The sequence below is a fragment of the Scyliorhinus torazame genome, chromosome 19 (genome assembly GCF_047496885.1).
Source record: "Scyliorhinus torazame isolate Kashiwa2021f chromosome 19, sScyTor2.1, whole genome shotgun sequence".
NCBI classification, from domain to species: domain Eukaryota; kingdom Metazoa; phylum Chordata; class Chondrichthyes; order Carcharhiniformes; family Scyliorhinidae; genus Scyliorhinus; species Scyliorhinus torazame.
The window spans coordinates 74,712,514-74,739,877 of record NC_092725.1 but is presented as its reverse complement, the minus strand read 5'-3'; the positions used below and the strand labels follow the sequence as shown (position 1 = coordinate 74,739,877).

At 52.5% G+C, this 27,364-nt stretch overlaps 1 protein-coding gene across 1 annotated transcript in view; it reads right to left on the bottom strand.

Moving 5' to 3' along the window:
• LOC140396227 (FYVE, RhoGEF and PH domain-containing protein 4-like) overlaps nt 1-27,364 on the bottom strand; it is a 431,975-nt gene that overhangs the window by 323,048 nt on the left and 81,563 nt on the right. Inside the window, exon 2 of the mRNA XM_072484548.1 lies at nt 20,431-20,469. Within this exon, the coding sequence (XP_072340649.1) occupies nt 20,431-20,469 (39 nt within the window). The remainder of the gene's footprint in view (nt 1-20,430; nt 20,470-27,364) is intronic.

Below are 27,364 nucleotides of genomic sequence, written 5' to 3'. Positions count from 1 at the left end.
TCATGGCCTTGGCGATGTCTGCCTTGATGCGGTTGAAGGCCTGGCGGGCCTCAGCCGTCAGGGGAAAAACTGTGGACTGAATGAGTGGGCGGGCCTTGTCCGCATAATTAAGGACCCACTGGGCGTAATGAGAAAAACCCCAGGCACTGTTTCAGGGCCTTGGGGCAGTGGGGGAGAGGGAGTTCCAGGAGGGGGCGCATGATGTCGGGGTCGGGCCCTAGGACTCCATTTTCCACTACATAGCCAAGGATGGCTAAGCGGTTGGTGCAGAACACACATTTCTCCTTATTGTAGGTGAGGTTAAGGAGTTTGGCGGTATGGAGGAATTTTTGGAGGTTTGAGTCGTGGTCCTGCTGATCGTGGCCGCAGATGGTGACGTTATCAAGATACGGGAAGGTGGCCGCAGTCCATACTGGTCAACCATTCGGTCCATCTTTTGCTGGAAGACCGAGACCCCATTAGTGACGCCAAAGGAAACCCTAAGGAAGTGATAGAGACGGCCATCTGCTTCGAACGCAGTGTATTGGCGGTCCTCCGGGCGGATGGGGAGCTGGTGGTAGGCGGACCTCAAGTCTACTGTGGAAAAGACTTGATACTGCGCAATCTGATTGACCATGTCAGATATGCGTGGGAGGGGGTACGCGTTGAGATGCTTGTACCGATTGATGGTCTGACTGTAGTCCATGACCATCCTGTGTTTCTCCCCAGTCTTTACTACTACCACTGGGGCTGTGGTAAACCACTGTGTTCTGATATTAGGGGTTGTGCGGTAGAACCTGCACTACAGGTTCACCTGTGACCCCTGCATGCTTGCTCCGCCCAGGAGGCCGGTTATAAATATGCGTGGCATCCAGCTCGCAGACATTTCGCCAGCTGCTGTGGGAGGCCACACGTCTAATACTAATAAAGCCTCAGTTTGGATTCAACTTCGTCTCCAGTCAAATTGATCTTGCGCCCGGATCAGAGCTGATATTGCCAAAGCTGGAATGCACGCTGTAGACGAAACAATTCCTTTCCAAGTAGAAAGCGATGCATCGGACGTCACCCTTGCCGCCACCCTCAGCCAGGCAGGCAGGCCCGTGGTATTCTTTTCCCGCACCCTCCATGCCTCTGAAATTCGGCACTCATCCATCGAAAAGGAGGTCCAGGCTGTGGTGGTATGTATTAGGGGTCATGTGGGACTGTGAAGCCGTGATGCTATTGGCTGACAGATCCCGGGTCCTGGTTGGCTGCCGACTCCTGGCTCTGCCCTGAAGGCGGAGTATAAGAACCCGAGCATCTCCCCGCAGCTTCATTCTGTTGCTGAGCTGCTGGGGACAAGTCTCGCTTAATAAATTGTAGCGCACAATGACTTACGAGAGAGACGAGAAGTGATGAAGTCGATTCAGGCTTTATTAAGCGAGACTTGTCCCCAGCAGCTCAGCAACAGAATGAAGCTGCGGGGAGAAGCTCGGGTTCTTATACTCCGCCTTCAGGGCGGAGCCAGGAGTCGGCAGCCAACTAGGACCCGGGATCTGTCAGCGAATAGCATCACGGCTTCACAGTCCCACATGACCCCTAATACATACCACCACACAGGCTATCGTTTAGGCTGTGCGACATTGGAGGCATTACCTGGCCGGTAGCAGATTCACTCTTCTCACTGACCAACGGTCGGTAGCCTTCATGTTCAACACACAGCGGGGCAAGATCAAAAATGATAAAATCTTGCGGTGGAGAATCGAGCTCTCCCACCTATAATTACGAGATTCTGTATCACTCTGGCAAACTCAACGAGCCCCCAGACGCCCTATCCCGAGGTACAAGTGCCAACGCACAAGTAGACCGACTCCGGACCCTGCACGACAACCTTTGTCACCCAGGGGTCACACGGTTGTACCATTTCATTAAGGCACAAAATTTGCCCCACTCCATCGAGGAAGTACGGACAATCACCAGGGACTGCTAGGTCTGTGCGGATGCAAGCCGCACTTCTAACGGCCAGACCGCGCGTGCCTGGTGAAGGCCTCCCGCCCCTTTGAACGCCTCAGCGTGGATTTCAAAGGCCCCCTCCCCTCCTCCTATCGACACACATATTTCCTCAGTGTGATCGATGAACACTCCCGGTTTCCCTTTGCCATCCCATGCCACGTCATGATGTCTGCCATCGTCATTAAAGCCCTTAATTCTATCTTCACTCTGTTCGGCTTCCCCGCCTACATCCACAGTGACAGGGGATCCTCATTCAGGAGTGATGAGCTACGTCAGTTCCTGCTCAGCAGGGGTATAGCCTCCAGCAGAACGACGAGCTACAACCCCTGGGGAAATGGACAGGTAGAAAGGGAGAATGGGACGGTATGGAGGGCCGTCCAGCTGGACCTGTGGTCCAGAAACCTCCCGGCCTCCCACTGGCAAGAGGTCCTCCCTGATGCACTACATTCCATTCGCTCCTTACTCTGCACTGCTACTAACAGTACGCCGCATGAACGCCTTTTTGCCTTCCTCAGGAAGTCCACATCCGGGGTATCCCTCCCAACTTAGCTTACAGCTCTGGGAACCATGCTTCTCCGTAAACATGTGCGGCTCCACAAGGCGGATCCGTTGGTGGAAAGGGTGCACCTGCTCCACACAAACTCACAGTACGCCTACGTGGCGTTCCCCGACAGCCACCAGGATACTGTCTCCCTCAGGGACCTGGCACCAGCAGGTTCCACCCCCACACCACCCCCGTCGCCCCCGGCGCCACCCTCCCCTTCCCCGCCACCCCCATCACCCCCCCTAGGATCGTCCGTCCTCCCCCTGCCCACCCCTGTTGATGAAGAGGATTTCGGCACGCTCCCGGAGTCAACTTCGACCACGACAGCGCCAACATCGCCGTCACCATTTCGTCGATCTCAACGAACCATCAAGGCACCGGACCGGCTGAACCTCTGACCGGCCCGCCGGATGCCAAGAGACATTTTTTTTACTGCTCTGTAAATATTAAAAATTGCTACTTGTATATAGTTATCCACACACCCCCGCCGGACTCAATTTTAACAGGGGGTGAATGTGGTAAACCACTGTGTTCTGATATTAGGGGTTGTACGGTAGAACCTGCACTACAGGTTCACCTGTGGCCCCTGCATGCTAGCTCCGCCCAGGAGGCCGGTTATAAATATGCGTGGCCACCAGCTCACAGCCATTTCGCCAGCTGCTGTGGGAGGCCACACATCTGATACTAATAAAGCCTCAGTTTGGATTCAACTTAGTCTCCAATCAAATTGATCGTGCCTCAGGGACGTGGGACCGAACGTTACGGGAGGCCACTTCTAACGAATTAGCGAGCTGCCTAGTCCCGCAAGATCGAGTGTACCCCCTTCAAATAGTCGCTGGTGAACGTACCCAGACTTCCTGCCCGTGACATAAGCATCTCTAATTAAACGTTCAGTGTGCTGGACTGCCGAAACTGCCTAGCAGTCACAGTTTCTACCTAGGATCTGCAGGGCATGCAAGAAATCGTCCAGAGTCTCCCCTGTCTCCTGGCGAGGAGGTGCCTGGTGTACACTTGATTCACCGGTCGAATGTAATGCCCCTTCAGGAGCGTCATCGCTTCGGAGTAGGTTGGCGCATCCCGGATAAGCGGAAAAATGTCAGGGTTCACCCGTGAATAGAGGACTTGGAGCTTCTGCGAGCCCGAGGGTTCTTCAGCGGCTGCTCTGAGGTAGCGTTCGAAGCAGGCTAGCCAGTGGTCGAAGGTGGACGTGGCGTTGGCTGCTTGACGGCTCAGCTGCAGGCGATCATGCTTGATGAGGAAATCCATCGTTTAAAAATCTTGTTCAATAAATTGATGTACCGTCAATTACCACGAGACGAGAATAGTGGAACAATCGAGGCTTTATTTAGCAAGATGTGCCTCCTGTAGCTGGAACCAGAATGGCTGCAGCGCAGAAGAGCACACACATTTATACGCTGCCTACTGGGCGGAGCCAGCAGGCACGGATTTACCATTGTACCTCTAATATACGGGCAGTGTCGTAATACATATAATATACTACTAGTGGTGTTCAACACAGCGCCCTTTAAATTTTAAGCTCTGAAGGGTAACAGGGGGCGGAATTCTCACGTGCCGTGCCGTTTGGCAGAATCGCCGTTCACGAGGTGGGGAGGAGGAGGGGAGGGTATCAGGAGAGGGGGGGGGGGAGGTGGGCAAGGGGTGGGGAGGAGGAGGAGGAGGGGGGAGGAAGGGGCAAGGAGGAGAGGGGGGAAGAAGGAGGGGGGGTAAGGAGGAGGGGGGTAAGGGGGAGAGGGAGGGAGGGAAGAAGGAGGGGGTGGAGGAAGCAGGGGAAGGAGGGGGGAGGAGGAGGGGGGAAAAGGAGGATGGGGAGGTGGAGGGAAAGGAGGAGGGAGGGAAAGGAGGAGGGGGGAGGGTGCAGTCATATTCGGGGGGGGGGTCCAGGCAGGGGGCCTCCATGTTCCGGGGAGGGTGGTGGGGGGAAAAGAGGGTTTTCCGCGGAGGCGACATGCCAGCTGGCCTGCCATGGCAGGATGGTGGCAAAGCCACGCCTGCAAGTTGAGATCATGCTGATGGGCACAGGCCACTGGCGCTGCCATCCCACACGGCCACACGCTTTGACCTTGGGTGCGCCCAGCCCCCTCCCCACCCCCCACTCCCCCCCTCACACACACACAGGTGCCGCAACACCCAGCTGACGGAGACCATCTCTGGAAAGGGTCAAGGCGACACACATGCCAGCCCCCGTGAGGGCATGGCCAGCCCACGGTGACGCAATAAGGAGAGACGGGCAAAACTGGGCGGTGGACGGATACTGTGGGCAGGGGTCAGGGTGCCTGCGTGTCTGCAGCAACACCAGCCAACCGGGGCACACATGTATCCCATGGCAACAGGCTGTCGTGGTGTCAATGAGCCATCGTTAAACATGTTGTAACTCTCCCCCCACTCCTGCAGATCGTAATGTTTGGGCACCAGCCAGCGATGTTTGCCGCCGTGACGGGAGCTGCTGCCGTGCAGGTGACCCTTTGGCAGCGTCGACGCAGGCGGCTCAGAGCAGCAGCGGCAGCAGAGGGACTGGCTGCAGAGGGCCCCGTGCCACCCGCTCAGGCTGCAGGCCCGTCCGCCCGACAGGTGCAGGAGGAGGCGGAGGGGGACGATGACCACCACATCGTTGGGGATGCACAGGACGAGGATACCGATCTTGATGGGGTGCAGGGAGAGGAGGAGGAGCAGGTGGTGGTGTCAAGGTGCTGGAGGCGCCCCTTGAAGTCTCAAGTGTACCGTCACCGCATGTCCTTCGAGGACCTGCCGGACAGGGCATGCAGGAGGAGACTCCGGATGAGTAGGGAGACGCACATATATGACACACCTGGCACCACGTGGAATGGGGGGAGGACATGCTATCCCGGTGGCCGTCAAGGTGATGGTTGCCCTCAACGTCTATGCGCGGGGACGTTCCAGGCGCCGAGCGGGGATCTGTCCGCTATCTCCCAGGCATCGGTGCACCGGCACCCTGTATGCCATCGCCGACCTGTACATCCAGTTTCCAGAGGATCGCGTGCACCAGGATGCCCGGGCAGCGGGATTCGCCTCTGTGGCCAGGATACCAATGGTCCAGGGGGTGATTGATGGGGTGCACGTCGCCATGCGTCCACCTTCGGAGAACAGGGACGTGTTCATGAACAGAAAGGGGACCTACTCCATGAACATTCAGGTGGTCGCAAGATCATGCACGTGTGCGCCCAGTACCCCGGCAGTGTGCATGATGTCTTTATACTGCCGCAATCCTCCATCCCCGCCATGTTCGAGAGACAACCCCCCCCCCAGATGAGGGGCTGGTTGCTGGGCGACAGGGGTTACCTTTTGCGGTCGTGGCTGATGACGCCTATACGGAGGCCATAGACCAACGTGGAGACCCGCTACAATGAGGCCCATACAGCAACCAGGGGTGTTGTCGAGAGGTGCTTTGGCCTCTTGAAGATGTGCTTCAGGTGCCTGGACCGCTCTGGTGGGGCCCACCAGTACCATTCAGAGCGGGTCGGCCGCAATGTTGTTGTCTGCTGCGTCCTGCACAACATAGCCCAGCAGAGAGGCATTGTCCTGGAGGAGGAGGCACAGGGGGAGCCTGATGAGGGCGACGCATCTGTACATGAGGAGGATGATGGGGAGGGGGGTTGGGGGGCACAGACGCGGCATGGGGGCTGGATATGGCCGGGAGGCTGCACGACGCCACCGGCTTGGCTAGCGAGCACGCGAGGCATTGATCACCGCACGTTTCGCCAACCTGGGGGAGGGCATCGCTGAGCACGGCCACTTGCACCACCGTTCCGCCCAAACGCACCACCCAGCACCCCCCACCTCCCGCACCATCCGACAACCCTAGCTCCCACACTACCACTTTCACAGCACCTTACACCTGCGGCACAACGGGATGGTCTCACACAATTGCTTGTGTAAGAGGGGGTGGTCAGTGCCATGCTGAATGATGACAACCCCCTCCGCGATGAGCTCCGGATCATTAGACAATGTCTGACTCATGGACACAACTACACCCTCCACCTGGGTGGTCCCTGTATGTGTCAAGGACACACCATCACTGGCCATGTGGGGTAGCTGGCGTCGGTGTTCCGAGGATGATGGGGGGGGGGGGGGCGAACACCCGCATCGTTGTACCGAACTTCGACCCCAGCGCCACTCGGTCCCCTTCACGACTCCTCAGGCACCGGACATAGCACAGATGCATCTAGGTTTGGTGTAACTTTAATCGTGACATTCACATACAAGTGCCCTTGCCCCTAAAACTAAGCTGTGCCCTGCACCCATGCCAACTTACTACGTGTCGAACTTCTTTGCCTTACGGGCCCTACCACTACGCCTTGGTGTTTCCGCAGATGGTGCAGCAGGAGTGGAGGTGGACTGCTGAGATTCCTGTCCTGCGACTTGGCTCCCCGTCGGCGCGCGTTTCCTGGGGCGGCCCGGCTTGGATCGGCCAGGCTGCTCGGCGGGCGTGCTGGATGACATGGTGCCACCCTGTTCTGCCCGCTGCCCACCAGATGCACCAGGGACGGAACGGGGGGAGTCCGAATGTTCCGGGACCTCCCTTACAGGAGTCACCGGGACGGGCCCTAGAACCTCCTTCTCCCTCGGGGAGCCCGGTGGCCCTTAGCCTCACTATGGGATGGTGGTGCGAGCAGAGACAAGCGCCATGGCACCACCGACACCTGGCGCTGCCAGTCCTGGAGGTCCACTGTGGCATCGACCAGGGTCGGAACGTTCGCAGCGATGGAGCTCAGGGAGTGCGCCATCCCTGTCAGGAACTGTGCAACCTCCCTCTGGGCTTGGCGACGCCATCCAGCACATGGGCAAGGCCGTCGATGCTCTCAGCGATGGCCTGCTGAGACTGGGCCATGGCCTGCTGAGACTGGGCCATGGCCTGCTGAGACTGGGCCATGGCCTGCTGAGACTGGGCCATGGCCTGCTGAGACTCGGCCAGACTGGAGTGCAGCGGCAATGCCCAGCTGGCTCTGGGACATGGCTGCCTGTGATGACGCTTGCACATGAAACCCCACACATTCCAGAACCTGACCCATGGCCGAAACCGTTGCCCCCATTGCCACCACCACGGACTCCACCAGTGCAGTGTCGGCCTGGGTGGCAGCTATGACTGGCACCACTCCCTGCTCCTGGACGCGGATGAACTCCTCTAACTGCGTCTGCAGATGCTGGAAGGTTGCCGTCATCCCGTTCTCCACTCCCTGGGTTTCCAAACGCATCAGGTCTGTGGGTGGGTCTGGCAAGTCCAGGAACCCGGGAACCGTCTGGGCGGCAGCTGGGTGCTTGGGTTGGGCTGCCCTCCGACCGTCCAGCCCCTCGGCTGCTCATACCTCCACCTGCTGTACCGGTTCGGCTGATTGGTGCGCACCAGTTAGTGTCATCACTAATGTGCCCAACCGAGGTGTGGGCGGATGGACGTGGACCTGGACGGCTGTGGCTTGTCTGAGACTTTCCGGGACGATCCGCGGCTGGCCCTGGAACACACAATAAAGCATGTATCGTTAGACACGCGGAGTTGGCTGTGAGGGGTTGGAGGGGGCAGTGTGAGGGGGTGCTGTGTGAAGGGGGAAGGGAGGAGGTGAGGGGCTGAGGGAGTGTAGCCAGGCAGGCGAGTCTCACTTGGTACTGCGCTTCCGATCTGGCTACCTCCCGGGTGGTGGCTCCCCCAACGAGGTCGAGAGCCCTCTGCTCATGGACGGTGAGGGGGCGCAGCACAGGTGGTCCCCCTCCGGTTCTTGCACACTCAAGATGGTTGTGGGCTGTCTTATCCTGCGGGGTGGGGGGGGGGGGGGGAGCATCAGAGGTAGGCGGTCAGCAGCAAGATGCGCAGATGTTGGCAACATTATGGGGGGGGGTTGGGAGAACCACGTACCACACGACCCACATGGGCACCACGCCATGGCAGCTCAAGGGCGGTGTGGTGCCCATGTGGGTCGTGTGGTACGTGGTTCTCCCCCCCCCCCCCCCCCGGGCGTGGGCAGGGGGCGTCGACACGTTGGGGGGTGGGGGGGGGGGTGGCCCGGGGTACTTACCCTGTCTGCCCTCGTGGAGCTTCTTGCACTGCTCTCCCGAGCATGGGGTGTGCCCCAGAGCGCTAACGGCGACGCCCACATCACGCCAGCTGCGCCTGACTGTGCTGGTCGGGTGCCGATGGCCACGTCTTGGGCACAGGATCGCCCTCCGCTCTTCCACTGCGTCCAGCAGTGTCTCCAGGTCATTGTCCCGGAACCTGGGAGCGGCACGGCGGAACGCAGCCAGCTCTGTGTCGGGGCCTGTGCGCGGATCGTGCACATAAAATGATGCGGCACCGTTTCATCCGGACGTCGTGCGCTGATGGAGCCGCTCTGGCGCCACGCCCACCGCGTATCTCACTGCCCTGCTGCTGACTCCTTTTCGGGCCTGAATCGATGCTGCCGGCAGCCCGTTTGCCTTGACATCGGAGAATCCCGCCCTATATATGTCATAAACTAATTATGTGTTGTTTCAAAGTAGATTTTAGCAAGAACCGAAGACACATCAATCAGTGTAGGTAGGTTCATAAGTCTACTAAGCATCTTGTTGCTGAGACAACGAGTTAATTCTTTAATTGGGCAGTATTGTTTCGTTTGCACATATTTACAATATCTTAATTGTATCTGGCAACTAATGTATTTGCGAAGTGTCTGTGCTAACATTATTTGGTATTTGGTCAAGGGACTATAATTTGAAGTAAAAGGGGAAGTCAGGCCGAAACTTTTCATCAAAGGATAACTTTTAAAAAAAAATATTTTTTATTCTCCTCCTTTTTCACATTTTCTCCCAAATTTGCACACACCAACAATAAACAATAATCAATAACAAATATGTCAATCCCCATATCAATAACAACGATCCCATCCTCCCACCAAACCCCAGACATTAGCCCGCATGTTAACACAAACAAATGACAAAAAGGAATCAGGAAGCACCCATAGTCGCCATTAACACACACCGCCCCCCTCCCCCCAACCCTCCCACCCACACGCCCCAACTAATGTTCGATGTTATCCAGTTCTTGAAAGTACATAATGAATAATGCCCATGAATTGTAGAACCCCTCCATCCTTCCCCTCAGTTCAAACTTAACCTTCTCAAGAGTCAAGAATTCCAACAGGTCCCCCCGCAACGCCAGGGCACAGGGTGGAGTGGTTGCTCTCCAACCTATCAGTATCTGCCTTTGGGCGATCAACGAGGCGAAGCTACAACATCTGCCTCCGCATCAGTTTTCAACCCCGGCTGGTCCGACACCCCGAATATGGCCACCCGGGGGCCCGGGTCCAGTATCATGTGCACCACTTTAGAAATTACCCTAAAAACCTCCTTCCAGTACTCCTCTAGCTTTGGACAGGACCAAAACATATGAATGTGATTAGCGCCCCCACCCCCCGGCAACGTTCACACACATCTTCTGCTCTTTCAAACAATCGGCTCATCCTCGCCCTCATGAGGTGTGCTCTGTTTACCACCTTCAGCTGTATCAGCCCCAACCTCACGCACGAGGTGGAGGCATTCACTCTCCGGAGCACCTCACACCAGAACCCCTCCTCCATAACCTCTCCCAAATCTTCCTCCCACTTTGCTTTGATCCCTTCCAGTGGTGCCTTCTCCTCTTCCAAAATAGCTCTGTAAACCGCCGACACTATCCCCTTCTCCAGTCCCCCTGTCGTTAGCACCTCCTCCAGCAATGTGGAGGCCGGCTCCACCGGGAAGCTCTGTATCTCCTTTCTGGCAAAATCTCGAACCTGCATGTATCTAAACATTTCCCCCTGCTCCAGCCCATACTTCACTTCCTGCTCCTTCAATCCTGCAAACCAACCCCTAAGAAACAAATCTTTTAGTGTCTTAATCCCCTTCTCCTCAAATTTCCAAAAACCTCCCTGGCTCAAATCTGTGGTTCCCCCGAATCAGCATTTCCCTTGACCCTGCCCCCAACCAGAAGTGTTGGCGAAAGTGCCTCCAAATTCTCAATGAAGCTATTATTACCAGACTCCCTGAGTATTTCCCCAGTGCCATCGGGACTGGCGCTGTTGAAAATGAAATGAAATGAAAATCGCTTATTGTCACAAGTAGGCTTCAAATGAAGTTACTGTGAAAAGCCCCTAGTCGCCATATTCCAGCCCCTGTTCGGGGTGGCTGGTACAGGAATTGAACCGTCCTGCTGGCCTGCCTTGTTGCTAGTGTTTTCAATCCCGACCCCCTGCACAAACTCTCCCCCATTCTGACCCACTGGGAATCAACCTCTCTTTTTAAAAAAAAAAAAATTTTATTGAGGGTTTCAGAAAATATCAACAACAGAATGAAAAAGGAGCCCAATAGAACTAAATACAGAACAAAATAAAACAACCCCCGTGCCCCCCTCCCCCCTATACATAAACAATAAATTAACACCCCGAATTAACACAAAGCAAACATAGCAAATATATACACCCCCTCAGATCCCCCAGTATAGACAAACAAAAATAAAATAGAACCCCCCCCCCCGGTTGCTGCTGCTGCTGACCATTGTCTACCGCTCTGCCAGGAAGTCCAAGAACAGTTGCCAACGCCTGAAAAACCCTTGCACCGATCCCCTCAAGGCGAATTTCACCCTTTCCAATTTAATAAACCCCGCCATATCGTTGGTCCAGGATTCCACGCTTGGGGGCCTCGCATCCTTCCACTGAAGAAGAATCCTTCGCCGGGCTACCAGGGACGCAAAGGCCAAAACACCGGCCTCTTTCGCCTCCTGCACTCCTGACAATAAGCGATTTTCATTTCATTTCATTTCACTCCCGGCTCCACAGCAACCCCAAATATTGCGAGCCCCCAGCCCGGTTTGACCCTGGATCCTACACCGTCCTCGCTACGCCCTTCCAAAATTCCTCCAGCGCTGGGCATGCCCAGAACATATGGGTGTGGTTTGCTGGGCTCCCTGAGCACCTAACACACCAGTCCTCACCCCCCAAAAATCGGCTCATCCTTGTCCCGGTCATGTGTGCCCTGTGCAGCACCTTAAACTGTATGAGGCTGAGCCTCGCGCACGAAGAGTTCACCCTCCCAAGGGCATCTGCCCATGTCCCCTCCTCGATCTCCTCTCCCACCTCCTCCTCTCACTTACCTCTCAATCCCACCACCGAGGCCTCCTCCTCCTGCATCACCTGGTAAGTTTCCGAGATCTTCCCCTCTCCAAACCGCCCCCCCCCTCCCAAAAGCACCCTGTCCTGTACTGTGCGTGGCAGCAGCCGCGGGAATTCCACCATTTGCCGCCTGGCAAACGCCCTTACCTGTAAATACCTAAAGGTGTTCCCCGGGGGGAGCCCATACTTTTCCTCCAGCTCACCCAGGCTCGCGAACTTCCCATCCACAAACAGGTCCCCCCAACCTTCTTATCCCTGCCCTGTGCCACCCCAAAAACCCTCCATCTATTCTCCCTGGGACAAACCGGTGGTTCTCCCGTATTGGGATCCACACCGAGGCCCCAACTTCCCCCCTGTGCCGTCTCCACTGCCCCCAGATTTTGAGGGTAGCCGCCACTACCGGGCTCGTGGTATACCTCATTGGAGGGAGCGGCAGCGGCGCCGTTGCCAGTGCCTCCAGACTCGTACCCTCACAAGACTCCGTCTCCAGCCTCTTCCATGCAGCCCCCTCCCCCTCCATCGCCGCATTGGCGGCCCAGTAGTACCCACAGAGGTTGGGCAGTGCCAGCCCCCCCCATCCCTACTCCGCTCCAGGAACACCCTTCTCACCCTCGGAGTCCCTCGCACCCACACAAACCCCGTTATGCTCCTGTTGACCCGCCTAAAGAAGGCCTTCGGGATAAAAATGGGGAGGCACTGGAACAGGAACAAAATCCTTGGGAGCACCGTCATCTTAACTGACTGCACCCTACCCGCCAAGGACAGCAGCAACGCGTCCCATCTCTTGAACTCCTCCTCCATTTGCTCCACCAGACTCGTGAAATTAAGCCTATGCAGGGCCCCCAGCTCCTGGCCACCTGGACCCCCAAATACCTGAAGCTCCTCTTCGCCCTTTTTAGTGGGAGCTTGCCAATCCCCCTCTCCTGGTCCCCTGGGTGAACCACAAACAACTCGCTCTTCCCCATGTTGAGCTTGTACCCTGAGAAATCCCCGAACTCCCTGAGGATCCTCATTACCTCCGGCATTCCCCCCACCGGGTCTGCCACATACAGCAGCAAGCGACACCCTAAGCTCCTCCCCACCCCGCACCAACCCCCTCCAGTTCCTCGACTCCCTCAGTGCCATAGCCAGGGGTTCAATCGCCAGTGCGAAGTGCAGGGGGGGGACAGGGGACACCCCTGCCTCGTCCCTCGATGCAACCAAAAGTACTCAGACCTCCTCTTGTTCGTGGCCACACTCGCCATCGGGACCTCGTACAACAGCCTAACCCACCTGGCAAACCCCTCCACAAACCCGAACCTCTTCAGCACCTCCCACAAGTACCCCCACTCTACCCTATCGAAGGCCTTCTCAGCGTCCATCGCCACCACTATCTCCGCCTCCCCCTCCGGCATCATAATAACGTTCAGGAGCCTCCGCACATTCGCGTTAACTGCCTCCCCTTCACGAACCCCATCTGGTCTTCGTGGATCACCTGCGGCACCCAGTCCTCAATTCTCGTGGCTAAGACCTTCGCCAGCACCTTGGCATCTCCGTTTAACAACGAAATCGGCCTGTAAGACCCACACTGCAGGGGAACCTTGTCTCGCTTCAGGATCAAAGAGATCAGTGCCCGAAACATCGTAGGGGGCAAAGCCCCCCCCCCTTCCTTGCCTCATTGAAGGTCCTAACTAGCAACGTGCCCACCACGTCCGCATATTTCTTGTAGAATTCGGCCGGGAAACCGTCCGGCCCCGGTGCCTTCCCCGCCTGCATGCTCCCTATCCCTCTGGCCAGCTCCTCCAGCCCAATCGGGGCCCCCAATCCCACCACCAGTTCCTCCCCCACCTTCGGAAACCTCAATTGGTCCAGAAAGCGGCCCATCCCTCCCTCCTCCAGTGGGGGCTCGGACCGATACAATTCCTCATAAAAGTGCCTGAAGTCCCCATTGATGCCACCCCCACTCCGCACCACACTCCCTCCCCTATCCTTAACTCCCCCGATCTCCCTAGCTGCGTCCCGCTTCCGAAGCTGATGCGCCAGCATCCGACTTGCCTTTTCCCCATACTCATAAATCGCCCCCTGGGCCTTCTTCCACTGCATCTCCGCCTTCCTGGTGGTCAACAGGTCTAATTCGGCCTGGAGGCTACGCCTCTCCCTCAACAGTCCCTCCTCAGGCACCTCCGCATACGACCTATCTACCCTCACCATCTCCCCCACCAGCCTCTCCCTCTGCTCTCTCCTCTCCTTGTGGGCCCTAATGGAGATCATCTCTCCCCTAACCACCGCCTTCAGCGTCTCCCATACCATCCCCATTCGGACCTCCCCGTTATCGTTGGCCTCCAGGTATCTCTCTATGCTTCCTCGGACCCGCTCACTCACCTCCCCGTCTGCCAACAGCCCCATCTCCAAGCGCCAAAATGGCGCTGGTCTCTCTCCTCCCCAGCTCTAGGTCTACCCAATGCGGGGCGTGAACCGAAATGGCTATCGCCGAGTACTCGGTATCCTCTACTCTCGCTATCAGCGCCCTACTCATAATAAAAAAGTAGATCCGGGAATAAGCCTTATGAACATGCGAGAAGAATGAAAATTCCCTAGCCCTCGGCCTTGCAAATATCCAAGGGTCCACCCCACCCATCTGGTCCATAAACCCCCCTCAGCACTTTAGCCGCCGCCGGCTTCCTACCCGTCCTAGACCTGGAGCGATCCAGTGCGGATCCAACACCGTGTTAAAGTGTCCCCCCCCCATTATCCGGCCCCCCACTTCCAAGTCCGGGATCCGACCCAACATGCGCCGCATAAAACCCGTATCGTCCCAGTTCGGGGCATACACGTTGACCAGCACCACCCTCTCCCCTTGCAGCTTACCACTTACCATTACGTACCTGCCGCCATTGTCTGTCACAATGCTCGACGCCTCGAACGACACCCTCTTTCCTACCAAGATCGCCACCCCCTGATTTTTGGCATCCAGCCCCGAATGAAACACCTGACCGACCCATCCCTTCCTCAATCTTACCTGGTCTGCCACCTTCAGGTGTGTCTCCTGGAGCATGACCACATCCACCTTCTGCCCCTTCAGGTGCGCGAACACCCGGGCCCGCTTGACCGGCCCGTTCAGTCCCCTTACATTCCAGGTTATCAGCAACCCGGTTCCATCCCAAGTGCGAGAAACAACCCTCGCTTCCCCGCCCCGGCCCCGCCCTCTCCAGGCTTCAGCGCGGGAAAAAGCCCGCGCTTTCTACCTGCCCAGCCCCTCCACCTCTGTCGCAGCTCCTTTTACAGGCCCAGTCCCCTCACCCCCGACTCGGGCCTCACCCTCCCCCGCGGGCCCCATCCCCTCTCCCGGCCATCCACCCCTACTCCATTTACTTACCCCCCTCCAAGAGCCCACCCGACAGACCCAACCAAAACAATGCCCAACCCACCCTAACCACCCACACCGAACCAAAAAGAAACAAGAGCAAAGAACCCCCCCCTCAAAATGTAACACACCAACAGCAATCCCTGACCACCCATCCCGACCCTCAGTTTGTGTCCAGTTTCTCGGCCTGAACAAAGGCCCACGCCTCCTCCGGAGACTCAAAATAATGGTGCCGGTCCTTGTAGGTGACCCACAGTTGCGCCAGCTGCAGCATGCCAAACTTCTCCCCCTTCCTGTGCAGCACTGCCTTCGCCCGGTTGTACCCGGCCCTCCTCTTCGCCACCTCCGCACTCCAGTCCTGGTATATTCGAATCTCCGCATTCTCCCATCTGCTGCTCCTCTCTTTCTTGGCCCACCTGAGCACGCACACCCGATCAGCGAACCGATGAAACCGCACCAGCACCGCCCGCGGTGGCTCATTAGCCTTGGGCCTCCTCGCCAGCACTTCCAGCTCCAGGGGCCCCTGGAAGGACCCCGCTCCCATCAGCGAGTTTAACATGGTGACCACATAGGCCCCCACGTCCGGCCCCTCCAGCCCCTCCGGGAGGCCCAGAATCCGCAAATTCTTCCGCCTCGACCGATTCTCCATCTCCTCGAACCGTTCCTGCCATTTCTTGTGGAGCGCCTCGTGCGCCTCCACCTTTACCGCAAGGCCTAACATCTCGTCCTCGGAGATCTTTTGTCGGACCTCGCGGATCACCACCCCCTAGGCTGTCTGGGTCTCCAGCAGCTTGTCGATAGAAGCCTTCATCGGCTCCAGCCCCCCCACTCCTGGGCAACCTGCACCCCCAGGTACCTAAAGTGAGTCCCTGCCCTACGGAATGGCAGCCCCCCCACCCCTGCCCCCACCCTCGGCCGAGACACCACAAAATACTCACTCTTGTCTAGATTTAGTTTGTACCCCGAGAAAGACCCAAACACTCGAAGCAGCTCCAGTATTCCCCCTATCGACACACACGGTTCAGACACGTATAACAGCAAGTCATCGGCATATAGGGACACCCTATCCCCCCCCCCGCACTATTCCTTTCCATACCCCCAAACTTCTTAATGCGATGGCCAACGGCTCAATCGCGAGTGCAAATAGCAGGGGGGACAAAGGCTATCCCTGCCTATTCCCACGGTGGAGAGGAAAGTATGCGGACACTCGCCCTCGGCTCTTTATATAGTAGCTTTACCCAGTTCACAAATCTTGGTCCAATCGCAAACCGCTCCAGAACTGCCATCAAGTACCCCCATTCTACCCGGTCGAACGCCTTCTCAGCATCCAGTGCCACAACCACCTCTGTTTCCTTCCCTTCTGCCGGTGCCATAACGCCGTTCAACACCCTTCTAACATTTGAAAAGAGCTGCCTCCCTTTCACGAACCCCATCTGATCTTCACCTATCACCTTCGGGAGGCACCCCTCCAGCCCACCCGCCAGTACCTTCGCCAATACTTTTGCGTCCACATTCAGAAGTGATATGGGCCTATACTACCCACACTCCGTCAGATCATTATCTTTTGTTAGCAACAGGGAAATCGATGCCTGCCCCAATGTTTGTGGCAAAACCCCCTTCTCTATTGCCTCTTCAAACATCCCCACCATCAGGGGTGCCAGTTTATACTTGAATTTTTTATAATATTCCCATCCGGCCCTGCCACCTTCCCCGTCTGCATCCTCCCAATCGCAACCTTTATCTCCTGCTCCACTATCGCTCCTTCTAATGTAGCCCTGTCCCCCTCCCCTAACCTCGGGTACTCCAACCCATCTAGAAATTCCTGCATCTCACGGTCTCCCCCAGGTGGTTCTGACCTGTACAACCTCTCATAAAATTCCTCAAAAACCTTGATGATCAGATCCGGAGCCATCACCAACTTCCCTGCCTATCCCTCACCTGAACAATTTCCCTTACCGCTGCCTCCCTCTGGAGCTAACCTGCTAACATACTTATCTCCATGTTCGTAAACTGCATCCCTTGCTTGTCTCAGTTGCCGCACCGCCTTCCTGGTAGGTAGTCGGTCAAAGCTCGCCTGTAGTTCCTTCCTCTTTTCCAACTTCACTGGGTCCCCAACTTCTGCATAACTCCCATCTACCTCCAACATCTCATCTATTACCCTCTGCCGCTCCAACCTCTCCTCTTTGTCCACCCTGGCCTTAAACAAATTCACCTCACCCCTCACCACCTCCCAGACAACTGCCTTCGACACCTCACCCATACAGTTGAAACCTACATATTCCTCAATCACCTTTTCAATTTTGTCACAAACCCTTAGTCCCCCAAAAGTCCCACATCTAATTTCCACCCCGGCCTCTGCGCTACCCCCTTTTCCAGTACCATATCCCCCCAATGCGGAGCATGACCGGACACTGCAATTGCCGAGTATTCCGACCCCTTAACGCCAGCCAGCAAAGCCTTCCCCACCACAAAAACGCCGATCCACGAGTATACCTTATGGACTGCTGAGAAAAGCGAGGCGTCCCGTTCCTTTGGGTGTAGAAACCTCCAAGGGTCCACCCCTCCCATTTCCACCATTAGCCCAGCCAACGCCTTCGCGCCCCCCCCTGATGGGACCAGCGAGCGCGGCCGTGACCTGTCCAACCTTGACTCCTGCACCAAATTCCAGTCCCCCCCCCCCCCCCCCAAACTATCAGTTTGTGTGTGTCCAAGTTGGGGATGGCCCCAAACATCTTCTTTGCAAATCCCACATCGTCCCAATTGGGACCGTATACACTTAACAGTGCCACTAACCTCCCCTCCAGAGCCCCTGTCACAATCACATATCTACCCCCCTGATCTACAAAGAACAAAGAAAAGTACAGCACAGGAACAGGCCCTTCGGCCCTCCAAGCCTGTGCCGACCATGCTGCCAGTCTAAACTAAAATCTTCTACGCTTCCTGGGTCCGTATATCTCTATTCCCATCCTATTCATGTATTTGTCAAGATGCCCCTTAAATGTCACTATCGTCCCTGCTTCCACCACCTCCTCCGGTAGCGAGTTCCAGGCACCCACTACCTTCTGTGTAAAAAAACTTGCCTCGCACATCTCCTCTAAACCTTGCCCCTCGCACCTTAAACCTATGCCCCCTTGTAATTGACCCCTCTACCCTTGGAAAAAGCCTCTGACTAATCACTCTGTCCATACCCCTTATAATTTTGTAGACCTCTATCAGGTCGCCCCTCAACCTCCATCGTTCCAGTGAGAACAAACCGAGTTTGTTCAACGGCTCCTCATAGCTAATGTCCTCCATACCAGGCAACATCCTGGTAAATCTCTTCTGCACCCTCTCTAAAGCCTCCACATCCTTCTGGTAGTGTGGCGACCAGAATTGAACATTATACTCCAAGTGTGGCCTAACTAAGGTTCTATACAGCTGCAACATGACTTACCAATTCTTATACTCAATGCCCCGGCCAATGAAGGCAAGCATGATGTATGCCTTCTTGACTACCTTCTCCACCTGTGTTGCCCCTTTCAGTGAACTGCGGACCTGTACACCTAGATCTCTCTGACTGTCAATATTCTTGAGGGTTCTACCATTCACTGTATATTCCCTACCTGCATTAGACCTTCCAAAATGCATTATCTCACACTTGTCCGGATTAAACTCCATCTGCCATCTCTCCGCCCAAGTCTCCAAACGATCTAAATCCTGCTGTATCCTCTGACAGTCCTCATCGCTATCCGCAATTCCACCAACCTTTGCGTCGTCTGCAAACTTACTAATCAGACCAGTTACATTTTCCTCCAACTCATTTATATATACTATAAACAGCAATGGTCCCAGCACTGATCCCGGCGGAACACCACTAGTCACAACCCTCCAATCAGAAAAGCACCCTTCTATTGCTACTCTCTGCCTTCTATGACCTAGCCAGTTCTGTATCCATCTTGCCAGCTCACCCCTGATCCAGTGTGACTTCGCCTTTTGTACCAGTCTGCCATGAGGGACCTTGTCAAAGGCCTTACTTAAGTCCATATAGACAACATCCACTGCCCTACCTGCATCAATAATCTTTGTGACCTCTTCGAAAAACTCTATCAAGTTAGTGAGACACGATCTCCCCTTCACAAAACCATGCTGCCTCTCGCTAATACAACTGCTATCACCTTTTCCATCTGGAAGCGTACTCTTTTGCTGACCATTACCGCTATCCCTCGAGCCCTTCCGTCAAACCCAGAGTGAAACACCTGATTAACCCAGCCCTTTTTAAGTCTCACCTGCTCCTTCACCCTCAAGTGAGTCTCCTGCAGCATTGCCACATCGGCTTTCAAACTTTTAAGATGTGCAAGCACCCTTGACCGGACCTCCTAACCCCCTCACATTCCACGTGACTGTCCTAACTGTGGGTCTCTCACCCCACTCACGCTTCTTAACCACCATCATCATACCACCGTGCCCTGCCCCATGAGCCTGACCCGCCCCTATCCATTATCAACATCGAACCCCTCTCCCCCCACCCTCCCAAAAACATTTCCTCTCGAAAAAACATCTCCCAGCATCAATCCGTTCCCCCCCCCCCCCCCCCCACCCCCCCCTCGCTCGCCTCGTAGGCCCATCGAAACCTGATAACCAAGCTCCAATGTCCGCAGCCCTCCTCTCACCTCACCTCCGTTCACTAGCCGTCTTCAGTTAGCTAGCACGGGTGGCTCCCCCCGCCAAGGCATACTGCCCCCTCCCACCCAGTCCCAGAGAAAGAAAAAACAAAAACAACAATCCAACCCATACCATTCACTAAAATAAGATATAACCGTCGCAACACAGAATGCCAATCAACCCAACCAATAACTTGAACTCTGTAACAATGTAAAGTGAAGTAAATTACAATACACGTCAGTAAAAAGAATTTATATATTTTCCAGCTCCCCAATGATCAAAGGATGACTTAAGTATAGATTATATTAATGGAAAATGTCACTGAACTAGACTGTTTACAAATGAACAAGAGATAAATTACATGTGCTTCTGTAAAGATGGCGAGTAGCGGAGTGGTTGAACCTGATGTATTATAAAGAAATTAGCTTGTTCTGACCTAATGACATTTTCCTGTTTTTGAAATATTTAATGTCCTTATACTATTTTTGTCCAGCACCAGGAATGATATTGTTTGAAAACAAAGCAGCAGGAAATACTGACCTGTGTACAGGGACTGTATTTACTGAGTAATATTTTGCTTCATTCACTGCTAGTGGTCCAGGATTATATATTTCAAAACTTAAACTCTCCTCTTACCACCAGCATGCAACCACGTTAGATAAAATAATATTTGTCAAATTCACTTCATAGCATTACAATTTTAAGAATTCTGAAAAATCTGAAGTAATTAAATGAGTTAAAAGTTGCACAGTAATAGTGATTTTTCAATCTGGTTTGTTCCATACCTGTTTTCTTTGGTTGAAAAGCAAATGTTGTTTCTCCAACTAGAATGAACAAAAACAAAATTAAAACCAATTAAGCAGAACATTTAAAAAAAGAAAGACTTGCATTTATGTTATATTATTTGAAAACAGTGAGGAACATAAGAACATAAGAACTAGGAACAGGAGTAGGCCATCTGGCCCCTCGAGCCTGCTCTGCCATTTAATGAGATCATGGCTGATCTTTGTGGACTCAGCTCCACTCTCCGGCCCGTACACCATATCCCCGAATCCCTTTATTCTTTAGAAAGGCATCTATCTTTTTCTTAAAAACGTTTAAAGAAGGAGACTCAACTGCTTCACTGTGCAATGAATTCCAGAGATTCACAACCCTTTGGGTGAATAAGTTCCTTCCACACTCCGTCCTAAATCTACCTCCCCTTATTTTGAGGCTATGCCCCCTAGTTCTGCTTTCCCCGACCAGTGGAAACAACCTGCCCGCATCTATCCTATCTATTCCCTTCATAATTTTATATGTCTCAATAAGTTCCCCCCGCATCCTTCTAAACTCCAATGAGTACAGTCCCAGTCTACTCAACCTCTCGTCATAATCTAATCCCCTCAACTCTGGGATCAACCTAGTGAATCTCCTCTGCACTCCCTCCAGTGCCAATATGTCCTTTCTCAGGTAAGGAGACCAAAACTGAACACAATACTCCAGATGCGGCCTCACCAACACCCTATACAATTGGAGCATAACCTCACTATCCCTCTTGCAATGAAAGACAAAACTCGATTAGCCTTCTTAATCACCTGTTGCACCTGCACACCAACTTTTTGCGACTCGTGCACCAGCACACCCAGGTCCCTCTGCACAGCAGCATGTTTTAACATCTTGCCATTTAAATAATAATCCATTCTGCTGTTATTCCTCCCAAAATGGATAGCCTCACACTTGGCAACATTGAATTCCATCTGCCAGACCCTAGCCCATTCACCTAACCTATCCAAATCCTTCTGCAGACTTCCGGTATCCTCTGCACTTTTTGCTTTACCACTCATCTTAGTGTCGTCTGCAAACTTTGACACATTGCACTTGGTCCCCAACTCCAAATCGTCTATGTAAATTGTGAACAACTGCGGGCCCAACACTGATCCTTGGGGGACCCCACTAGTTATAGGTTGCCAACCAGAGAAACACCCATTTATCCCCACTCTCTACTTTCTGTTAGTTAACCAATCCTCTATCCATGCTACCACTTTACACTCAATGCCATGCATCTTTAATTTATGCAGCAACCTTTTGTGTGGCACCTTGTCAAAAGCTTTCTGGAAATCCAGATATACCACATCCATTGGCTCCCCGTTATCTACTGCACTGGTAACGTCTTCAAAAAATTCTACCAAATTAGTCAGACACGACCTACCCTTTGTGAACCCATGCTGCGTCTGCCCAATGGGACAATTTCCCTCCAGGTGCCCCGCTATTTCCTCCTTAATGATAGATTCCAGCATTTTCCCTACAACCGAAGTTAAACTTACTGGCCTATAATTACCCGCTTTCTGCCGACCTCCTTTTTTAAACAGTGGTGTCACGTTTGCTACTTTCCAATCCTCTGGGACCACCCCAGAGTCTAGTGAATTTTGATAAATTATCACTAGTGCGTTTACAATTTCCCTAGCCATCTCTTTTAACACTCTGGGATGCATCCCATCAGGGCCAGGAGACTTGTCTACCTTTAGCCCCATTAGCTTGCCCAATACTGCCTCCTTAGTGATTACAATCATCTCAAGGTCCTCACCTATCATATCCTTATTTCCATCAGTCACTGGCATGTTATTTGTGTCCTCCACTGTGAAGACTGACCCAAAAAACCTGTTCAGCTCCTCAGCCATTTCCCCGTCTCCTATTATTAAATCTCCCTTCTCATCTTCCAAAGGACCAATATTTACCTTAGCCACTCTTTTTTGTCTTATATATTTGTAGAAGCTTTTACTATCTGCTTTTATGTTCTGAGCCAGTTTACTTTCATAGTCTACCTTACTCTTCTTTATGGCTTTTTTAGTAGCTTTCTGTTGTCCCCTAAAGACTTCCCAGTCCTCTAGTCTCCCACTAATTTTTGCCACTTTGTATGTTTTTTCCTTCAATTTGATACTCTCCCTCACCTCCTTAGATATCCACGGTCGATTTTTCCCCTTTCTACCGTCTTTCTTTTTTGTCGGTATGAACCTTTTCTGAACACTGTGAAAGATCGCTCGGAAGGTTCTCCACTGTTCCTCAACTGCTTCACCATGAAGTCTTTGCTCCCAGTCTACCTTAGCTAGTTCTTCTCTCATCCCATTGTAATCGCCTTTGTTTAAGCACAAAACACTAGTGTTTGATTTTACCTTGTCATCCTCCAATTGTATTTTAAATTCCACCATATTGTGGTCGCTCCTTCCAAGAGGATCCCGAACTATGAGATCATTAATCAATCCTGCCTCATTACACAGGACTAAATCTAGGACCGCTTGTTCCCTTGTAGGTTCCATTACATACTGTTCCAGGAAATTATCCCGGGCACATTCTGTAAACTCCTCCTCAAGGCTGTCTTTACCAACCTGGTTAAACCAATCAATATGCAGATTAAAATCTCCCATGATAACCGCTGTACCATTTCTACATGCATCCGTTATTTCTTTGCTTATTGCCTGCCCTACCATCCTGTTACTATTTGGTGGCCTATCGACTACTCCTATCAGTGACCTTTTCGCCTTACTATTCCTGATTTCCACCCAAATTGATTCAACCTTGTCCTCCATAGCACCAATATCATCCCTTACTATTGCCCGGATGCCATCCTTAAACAACAAAGCTACACCACTGCCCTTACCGTCCATTCTATCCTTTCGTATAGTCTGATACCTGTGGATATTTAACTCCCAGTCGTGACCATCTTTTAACCATGTTTCAGTAATGGCCACTAAATCATAGTCATTCACGATGAATTGCGCCATCAACTCATTTACCTTATTTCGTATACTACAAGCATTCAGGTAAAGTACACTTATGCCGTTTTTAATGTCTTTGTTATGAATCCTAACACCTTGATCAGTAACTTTTCGCAATTTATTTTTCCTCTTACCCTTTCTCCTAATTTTCCTTGTCTTTGAACCCATATCTCTACATAATAACCTGTCACGTAACCTGCTGCCTTGATCTCCATTAACCATTATACTGTCCATAGCTTTACACTTCCCTCCCCCCCAACTTGCTAGTTTAAAGTCCTTGTGACCAACCTATTTATCCTATTCGTTAGAACACTGGTCCCAGAATGGTTCAGGTGAAGATCGTCCCAACGGTACAGGTCCCTCCTGCCCCAGTACTGATGTCAATGCACCATGAAATGGAATCCCTCTTTCCCGCACCACTCCTTTAGCCACGTGTTAAATTCTCTAATTTTCTCAACCCTATACCAATTGGCACGTGGCTCGGGTAGTAATCCAGAGATTATAACCCTGGAGGACCTGTTCTTTAATTTAGTCCCTAGTTTTTGATAATCCCCAAACAGGTCCTCTTTCCTAGTCTTACCTATGTTGTTTGTCCCAACGTGGACCACAACAACTGGATCCTCCCCCTCCCTCTCCAAAATCCTTTCAAGCCGATCAGAGATGTCCCTCACCCTGGCACCGGGCAGGCAACATACCATGCGGGACTCTCGATCTGGCTTACAAAGGATGCCATCAATCCCCTTAATTATAGAATCCCCTACAACTACCACTTGTCTTTTTGCTCCCCCCTCTTGAATGGCTTCCTGTACCACGGTGCAGTGGTCAGTCAACGCATCCTCCCTACAGCCCTCTTCCTCATCCACACAGGGAGCAAGTACCTAATACCTGTTGGACAAGGTCAAGGGCTGAGGCTCCTCAACTCCTAAACTCCGGATCCCCCTACCTGCCTCCCTTGCAGTCACACCACTCTGTCCCTGACCACTGTCCGAATTAACAGAACTTATTCTACCGGGTGTGACTGCCTCCTGAAACAAAGCGTCCAGGTAATGTTCCCCCTCCCTGATGTGCCGCAGTGTGTGCAGCTCGGTCTCCAGCTCATCAATTCTGAGCCGAAGTTCCTCGAGCAGCCAACACTTGCTGCAGATGTGGTCACTGACGGTCTCAATGGGATCCACCAATCCATCATCATACAGCAACAGCACATCACCTGTCCAGCCATATTAAACTAGTTAATTAATTAAAAAAATTTTTTTTTTTAAATGTATTTATAGAACCTCAAGGATAAACCCGAACACCAACAAAAACACAGCCCTCTCTCGCCACTCACCCGAACTCAGTCACTCACCTAAACTCAGATGCACTCTGTTCCAATCAGCACTCCGTGTCTAAAGGCACTCCTGCCACACCTTTTGTGCACTCACCTCTCCCAGCACTGCCCCGGCTCTCTCCTCCCGCGCTTTTTAAATCTCCCGGCTCTCTCCTCCTGCGCTTTTTTCGCTGTCCCGGTTCTCTCTGCTCCCGCGCTGTTTTCGCATAACAATATTGTTATGCATAAGTGCCCAATATGCCACCTCACCTCACTGCTGTACTATAGTCTGCCCATTCCATCTCCTTTCCTGCATCTAGTGGTGGACTAAGGCAGACTTGACTGTTTCCATACCTAGGATTAAGACTCAGTAAGCCGAGCTGTAAGGTGAACACTAATTTATTAATGGTCACAAACGTCTGCCCACGGCAGCGAATATATTTACAGAGTACAGACCCGTTCGGGTAACCAACATGCCGGTCCCTGTCCGGGCCAGCCTTTATACGGAGTTCTTATGAGCCCAAGCTGGGCGGGCCTCCACCCCACTAGCGGGGAAGCTCATATTCCACAGGCATCCCTGTGGGCCTCGTGGGCAATTCCCAGGACAAGTCACCAGTCTTTTGCCAAAGGCTTACAGCTTGAGGGGTGTCACTTTACATCAAGCGTGGCTGACCAGGAGTTACTCCCACTCTGACTGCCATCCGTGTTTAGAAGGATTTGACACTCAACCTGTTTGACAATGTTATGAATGCACATTCCGTGGCCATCAAGTCCTAGGGAGGGACTCAAATCTGGAGCTTCTGCCTCAGAGGCAGGGATGGCACCCTTTGTGCCACAAGACCTCACTACAGTCTGTACACCAAACTAACAATGCATCCACGGCACATGAAGTGATCTGGAGAAATACACAATATCAGCTCCAAATTTGTGTCTAAACGATTGTATTCAGTAACAACAAAAGGGGGGTTAATACCGATAGGAAAAGGCAATTATATACAGCCACAGAATAATGGTGGTGAGGTCTTGGCTCCCAGGTTCCAGGGTCCACTCTGCCCACGCACCTGCTCCCAGGGCCCTGTGTTTTCTCTCTGATGGCTAGAGTTTGCGTGCTCCTGCGCAATTAGTCCCTAGGCGGTCACTTGGACTGGCAAGACTTAAACGGTCTGTACTACGACAACTACCATCTACATGAAGCCCTGGAGAGAATTAGAAAAATTGGGATTAAGCTAAACACAGATAAAATTCATTGCGAATGTGACAGAATGCCATTTCTTCAGAATGGTGGACATATGATATCGAATGGAACAAAACCAAGTCCCAAAAATGTCACAGCTATTTCAGAGATGGAAGCTCCAAAAGTCAAGAGATGGTGCCTCATAGTAGCAGACTATTATGCGAAGATCCCTTTTATCAGAAAGGTGACAGATTTAAGAACTAAAGCAATCACCTCAGTGGTATTTGTTTTCTGAGCAAGGGATTCCTGGAAGAATAATATATGTGAAAATGGAATCCAATTAATCTCCAGCAAGTTTAAGGAATTTGTTAAACTGTATGGGCTCAATGTCTTTATCACATCACTGTATACCCAAGGTATTTGGACAGTCAAGAGAACCCTCATGAAATGCCAAGGGACAAAGGAAGATGCAAATCTTGTCTGATTGTCACTCCAGGGTATAGCTGTCAATGTTAACATGTTATCTATCACTCACAGAGCTACTGCATTGCACAAACTACAAAATAACTCTGTCAGGCAAGATACTTCTTGGGTTTAACATAACTCAGGAAGAATGAGGTCAACATTACAACAAAATGCCAACTTCTTGTCTGGCTTGTTGAAAGGACCAACTGTGCATTTGCAGAGTCCAATCCTGAAACTCTGGAAATCAGCAAAGGTTGTTTGTGAAGTGGAGACTCCAAGGCCATACATCATTGAAACCAGAACAAGAACCAGAGTCCATATCCAACATATACCTGAACCGGAAAATCAGAAAAGTTCATCAACAGCGCCAGCAATTTCACTAACAACCAAGGCAACAAGTAATGGCATCACCAAACAGTGGTACAACATCAACAATATCACCAATTAGTGTCACAACATCAGCTAAAGCAAGCACACTCCTACAACAGTATTGGCATACATTTACAGTAATGGTTATATGGTTGATAATGAGGAAGAAAGCTGTAGACCACAGGAAAATATCAATGCACGGGTCAAGTGGGCACACATGATCATTCTACCTAACAACTGTTAGATTTTGACAGTGACAATTGAGCTACTTTCTCGGTCTTAAATTTGAGAATACCGAGGTGCAAAAAATAATGAAAGACTATTGGAATGTTCATGATGGAGATTGTAATACGAAAGAATGTTCCAGCTGGGTAAAGCTCTACTTAGGACTATATCTGGTGTAATTGTGTTCAGTTCTGGCCACTATCCTCAGTATATATTAGCCGTGTGGGATGTGCAGCACAGATTCACCAGAATGATACCAAGTCCAAAAGGGTTCATTTGAGAACAGCTTGTATTTCTGTGTGTTGAGAAGGTTGAGGGTGATCCAATTAAGGTGTTTATGATTAAAGAAGTTGATAGGGTCAATATAGAATCGGGAAACTATTTCCTATTGTAGGGGGAAGCCCAGAACTAGGGGAAAGAACATTAAC